At 42.5% G+C, this 6,492-nt stretch overlaps 1 protein-coding gene across 1 annotated transcript; it reads left to right on the top strand.

Moving 5' to 3' along the window:
- The first annotated feature begins 3,585 nt into the window (after positions 1-3,585).
- Positions 3,586-5,442, top strand: LOC124271016 (uncharacterized protein K02A2.6-like). Its single transcript, XM_046706078.1, has one exon. The coding sequence runs from the start codon at positions 3,586-3,588 to the stop codon at positions 5,440-5,442; it is 1,857 nt and encodes a 618-aa protein (XP_046562034.1).
- Positions 5,443-6,492: the final 1,050 nt, after the last annotated feature.

The raw sequence follows: 6,492 nt of genomic DNA, 5'->3' as shown, positions 1-6,492 counted from the left end.
TGAAGCATTACATTGGAAACGGTTGCACTGTGGAATCGATGCCCTACGAGAAGGCTAAGGCCTGCATGGTCGCTGAGAAGGCTGCACTTCTGAACAATGAGGTAGGTCTGTTGGTGATTTGATCTGCATTTCTATCAATTATTAGAAGATATTCAATTAGGACATATTTCTGTTCTTGCCTAGACTAACAACTAGTCTCGGAAATGAACATATTTTACAGAAAAAAATAAAATATACTTGTGTGGGCCATCTTGGATCTTGGCTCCAGATAATTTTTCAACATCAGGAGTATGTACTCCTTATTTTTTCAATATAGGAGTCCTGGGAAAAACTTAAGAGTACATTTAGAGTACTGAATGGAATTTAATGGTGTATCAGTAATCTTGTGTTTCGTTTCATATATGCACCACAACATTGCTACAACATTGTGTAAAGAGGTCAATATACAATAAAACAATAATTTTTCAGATAAATACGTCTGTAAATGATTCTAAGACCATACTGCATTGCTATGGTGCGTATCTGCTACGTTTCCTAAATTATTTCCTGTCGTATCGTGCTTAATCATTATCCGTACATACGCCGATACAGCCTTTATCTTGAGCCCTGTTGGATATATTTGCTTCAGGTTCTTTATGACAGACTAGTTCTTGCCTAACAGGGACTGATATTACGATCACTTTGGCGATGTCGTGCCAAAAAGTATTCACAATAGGGACAAGTCCAAATCTACTGACCGGTTTCGTGATCCTCTGTAACCCAACCCTACCTAGGTGCCCTCTGTAAGTCCCGAGAGTTTTAAAATAAATTAAGAAGGGTTTTTAGCAGGAGCCCTTTCAAAAATTTGTAATACATGAAGAAGACAATCTAATCAAGCATGCTCTTAAGTATTTGTATTCAAAACATTTGGGTGGAATGAATACTTGCATAAATAGAGATTATTACACAAGCAAGTGTGTCATATGACTTACGCGAAATGAGTGTGAAATTTTGTATTGCCCAAGCAAGAGCTCTCACGTCACAGACGACGAAATACAGAAACAATGGTTGCTAGGCAAAAGTTATATGTGCACATATGATGTATGTGACACTGGTTATGTTTCACCATATGGATAATAATAAGAAAGAATGTTAACATTAGCTGAATGAAAGTAACTAGTGTATCCTAGGAGTTGGTCAGATCTTGTGATGAAGTGTGGAAGCTCAGTGTAGTCTGGGTCGTACTGTGGAACCACTAGACGCAAGTTTTAGTGTTGCCTGTCCCAGGCTTAATTCTCTGTTTAAGTCGATGTCAGAACAAGAGGACATCTCTCTTCTCTCTCTCCTCCCTCTCTCTCTCTGTCTCTCTGTGTGTGTGTGTGTGTGGCCACATGTATAGTCTTATTTAAAGTTGAATCAAGATGAATTTTACTTTTCATTTGCCTGTTTTCTTTCCCTGATTACCAGTAGTTATTGTCTGAGAAAATTAACATTGTGTAGTTGCACAGTATTTTCATCCAAGTTCTTGTTTTTTAATCCATGGCTGGATAAACCTCTTGTGAATTTAATCTATTTTCTATTTCCCTTTAACCCCCCCCTGGAGCATACAAGTCCGTCTTACTCAACCTTCGATAAAATTCAAAATATATCCTGCACAAAAATACACTTCACAATTATGAATTCTGTTCTGAAATTCCTGTTCCTTAATGTCATCATCCACCATCATGTTAGGTAAGGCAAATGACTGAGAATGACCACTAAAAATTAAGTACATGGTAAATGTAGCCCTTTTTTGGCAGAATTTACAAAATCACGACCCATGGTGTTATTTGTTGTCTTGGTCATGGAATTTGTCATTGTATGGACAGAACAATGATGTATCATGCTTGGCCAGGTGCACGTTTGTCACAAACATTATACCATTCACTAACATTGTTTTCGATAATATGGTCAATTTTTGGTTTGATAAATATATAATATTGTCATCATTGTGATGACCAGATATTAAACTGAATATCAATCTACACAAGGCACACCAAGTTATTGCGGCTTTCCCATCCCTACGAGGTACCCATTCACAGCTGGGTAAACTGGGACACATAGTCACAGTACTTTGTCCAAGTTTACTCACGTTGCTGTACCCGCAACCAGGTGTTTGCACATATTCATGTGGCCACCATCTGGTCATATACCAAACGGATTTGTGGGTTCTTTAAGTGCACAGGGTTGTGTACTGTACACTAGGGGTTGTGACAACACTGAAAGAGTCTGCACATAAAGTTGACTCCAAGGTGTTTACACCCAGGTGGGCTCTATCCCAGCACCTTATGCTCGCTGATTCAATAGCCTGGCGCGCCTTAGCCAGCTCGCCCACCATGCCCCCAGGACGCCATTAAAGAAGTTGTCATTCCGTAGAATTTGTTGCTCTTCATACCAGCTTCTGAATGCCACTTCAGGGTGTTATTTCGACATTTCTTGTAATTTGTGATACAACCAAAACGTATCTAGTTACAATGTGGATCTTTGCATTGGAGTAGTTTGTCCATCATGAACGAAACCTCACGAAAACACAATGTCGTTATCCACAGCGAATTCATTCCTAATGACCTGAGTTTACAATGACTGAGAACCGCCTCCATGGTGTAGTGGTTAGAGCTGCCGCCCGGAGAGATGAAGGTCGCGGGTTCGATCCCCGACCGCGTTGTAGTGTATGGGCTTGTGTGGCAGATACATGTATGGGAGACAACTCCTGCAGCCTTATGTGACGGTAGCGGCAAGCTGATTAGAGTTCCGTCCCTTGGGGACCCCTGCTTGTAACCCCGACTTCCTGAGTAAACGCTCGACGTAGAAGTCATGGTATTTTGTGTTCTGTTCGGCCACGGCCTTGTGTATAAGATTCAAATACACAACAGAATAATTGGCGACGAGGATGGGATCCCGCTAACAAGCTACGGCAAGTTGAACTACGAGTTCTTTAAACGTTTTTAACGATCTACGGATCAAAGCAGCGTGGAAATAGGCCAGTGTGACATTCAAACAGTGAAACCACGTGTTCCTGATTTGGACTTTTTTATTCTTATTACGATAAGGATAATTTATCAGGCTGTGCGTTTATATTCGTCATGGAGAATGAAGAAACAGCACCAGTCAACACTTTTTGTGTGCCTGTTCCCAAATTTTCAGGTAAGAAGGAAGATTTTCCAACGTATGCTGAACGTTTCCAATCGAGCATGACGGCCAATAATATAGTGGATGACCAAAGAATTATTCACATATTTATTTCGTCCATGGGAGACGAACTATACAAATTGGCACGTGACTTATTTTCACCAGCGAAAGTAAGTGATCAAACATCTAAGGATGTAATAGACAAACTTTCACAACATCTTCACCCCCCCCCCTCCTAACGTTATTACAGCTCGCTGTACATTTAATAGGACAGTTCAGAGAGCAGATGAAGGCATAAATACGTTTGTGGCTAACCTGCGCAGAATTGCAGAAGATTGCAATTATGATGGACATTTGACAATGTGGTTATGAGACAGATTTGTTGCCAGGGTGTACAGTGAAGCAATTAGACGACGGTTGTTACAGGAGAAAGCTACAATGACATTCCAAGCAGCCTATCAAATAGCGTTGTCGATGGAAACAGCCAACAAGGAAGCCAAGGCGATTCAAGGCAGCACCTCCTCAGTCAACAAGTTGTCAACATCTCAGAGAACTGGACCACCAAGAAACAAAATTAAAGGTGACAAGTACAAACCATGCACAAGGTGCAACTCGACAGAACATCTGCCACCAAATTGTCCTTACATTTCAGCCAAATGTAATAACTGTAGAAAGGTTGGACACATCTTCCGTGCGTGCCGGAGCGCTAAAACAGAGGATACAAAAAGGAAACAGCCCAAGGGTAATCCTAAGCAATCTACTCATCACATTGATGTTGAGGAGCCAGACGTGGAAGCAGAACATGAAGATGTGTTTGAGGAACTGTTCATGATTTCTTCTGTACTGCAGGAAGGAGGTACTGGAAAGTGGAAGAAGACTGTGATGGTAAATGAAAAGCCAATGAGGTTTGAGGTGGATTCAGGGTCAGGTGTTACCTTAGTCAATAAGGAAGTCTACAAGTCAACATTTCCAAACATGCCATTGACTGAAAGCACATGCAGACTAGAAGCATATCTAGGAACTAACATTCCAGTATTGGGAAAACTAAGTGTGAAGGTTGACACGGAGACAGAGATCAGAACACTGTCTCTAGTGGTGGTGGACGGGAATGGCTCATCGTTGTTAGGAAGAAACTGGTTGAAGTACATGGAACCTTGGAAAAGTGTTCTCTCAACACACAACATCAAATCTTCGGGGATGGGCCAAGACAGCATTGGTCAACTGTTCACAGAATTCCCGGAAGTGTTTGACGAAGGTCTAGGACATCTCAAGGAATGCACAGTGACATTAGATGTCAGAACAGACTCCCATCCAGTATTCTGCAAAGCTCGCACAGTACCACTTGCGCTGAAAGAAAAGGTGGAGGAAGAAATTGATAGAATGGAAAAGGAAGATATTATTGAGAGAGTGAAGTACTCACAATGGGCCACTCCAGTTGTTCCCATGCTGAAGTCATCTGGAGAAGTGCGGCTGTGTGGGGACTACAAAACAACTCTCAACAGGTTTCTACAAGTGGAGACTTACCCAATTCCCAAGGTGGAAGAGCTGTTAGCCAATTTGAATGGAGGTGAGGAATTCACCAAATTGGACTTGAAACATGCTTATCAGCAGTTGGAACTTGATGAGAAGTCAAGAAGACTGACTACTATCAACACTTCCAAAGGGCTTTATCAGTTCAAACGTTTACCATATGGTGTGAGCACAGCACCAGCACTCTTCCAGCGGACAATTGAGATGGTTCTCAAAGGGCTGAAAGGAGTGGTCGTGTTCATGGATGACATATGTGTCACTGGCCACAACAAGCAACAACATATGTCCAACCTGAAGGCAGTACTAGGAGTACTACAAAAAGCAGGACTGAAACTGAGACAGGTCAAGTGCAAGTTTTTCCTGAAACAGGTGGAGTTCCTTGGTTTCAAAGTGGATAAGGAAGGAATACATCCTACCGAAGAAAAAGTCAGGGCAATCCAACAAGCACCAGAACCCAAGAATGTGTCTGAACTTAGGTCATATCTGGGAATGCTGAATCACTATGCAAAGTTCATGCCTAACCTTGCAAGTACAGTGGCACCACTGTATGATCTTCTGAAGAAGGACAAGGACTGGTACTGGTCAAAGAAGGAACAAAAATCATTCCAGGAATCAAAAGAGTTCTTAATCAACGATACCTTCCTGGTGCACTACAGTTTGGATAAACCTTTGGTACTATCCTGTGATGCTTCACCATACGGAGTTGGAGCTGTGCTGCAGCACCGCATCAATTCGAAGAGAGACCTGTGGCATACGCTTCTCTAAAACTGACCAGCACAGAACAAAACTACTCACAGTTGGAAAAAGAAGGACTTGCCATTGTCTTTGGAGTGTCTAAATTCAGGGACGTCATTTCACGCTGGTGACAGATCATCGTCCATTACTGAGATTGTTCTCGCCTTCAAAGGAAACTCCAGTGATGGCTGCATCGCGCATCAAAAGATGGGGACTGATACTTGCTTCATTCAACTACGAGATTGAATACAGAACCTCTAAACAGAATGCTCCAGCTGATGGGTTGTCACGACTGCCCCTCGTATCAGAGCAAGATGACAGTGGAGATCACAACAGTGAGTTGATCCTTCTGATCAATAGGTTTGACGAAGAATTGCCTATCACTGCAAGGCAAGTTGCTATGGGAACTGGGAAAGACCCAGTGTTACGACAAGTTCGATTGCTCACACTGGAAGGATGGCCACAGTATATTGAGGGGAGATCAAACAGACTTGAAGCCATATTTCCAGAGAAAATTGGAACTGAGTGTGGAGCAAGGTGTTGTCTTATGGGGCACAAGAGTAGTTATCCCAAGTGACTTCAGAGAGGCACTGTTGGAAGAGCTGCATGGTGAACATTCAGGAATGGTCAGAATGAAGTCGGTGGCCAGATCAATCATGTGGTGGCCAGGACTAGACAGTCAGATTGAGGAAAAGGTGAGACAATGTCTTGATTGCCAGGAGATAGCAAATCAACCTGCAGCAGCTCCGCCGACAAGTTGGAAGTGGCCATCATCGCCATGGTCACGACTTCATATCGACTTTGCCGGACCATTCTTAGGACACTCCTTCTTAGTCGTGGTGGATGCACATTCCAAATGGATGGAAGTTATTCCATTATCGTTAACCACAGCCACAGTCACTATCAAGCATCTCAGAAAAATCTTCGCAACATTTGGTCTTCCAGAGCACATTGTATCCGACAATGGGGCACAGTTTACCTCTGAAGAATTCCAGACATTCTTGAGGAGGAACAACATTCGTCACACTAGGACAGCCAAACCACCCAGCTACTAATGGACAAGCCGAGAGCTGTGGAATC

This window comes from Haliotis rubra, unplaced genomic scaffold (genome assembly GCF_003918875.1).
Source record: "Haliotis rubra isolate DU_JTF1 unplaced genomic scaffold, ASM391887v1 Scf1568, whole genome shotgun sequence".
Lineage (NCBI taxonomy): Eukaryota > Metazoa > Mollusca > Gastropoda > Lepetellida > Haliotidae > Haliotis > Haliotis rubra.
The sequence above is the reverse complement of the archived record's forward strand: the minus strand, read 5'-3'. Positions and strand labels throughout refer to the sequence as shown.

Bases quoted from the DNA above. Each gene is read 5' to 3' on its own strand.
- LOC124271016 (XM_046706078.1), top strand. From the start codon at position 3,586: ATGACATTCCAAGCAGCCTATCAAATAGCGTTGTCGATGGAAACAGCC.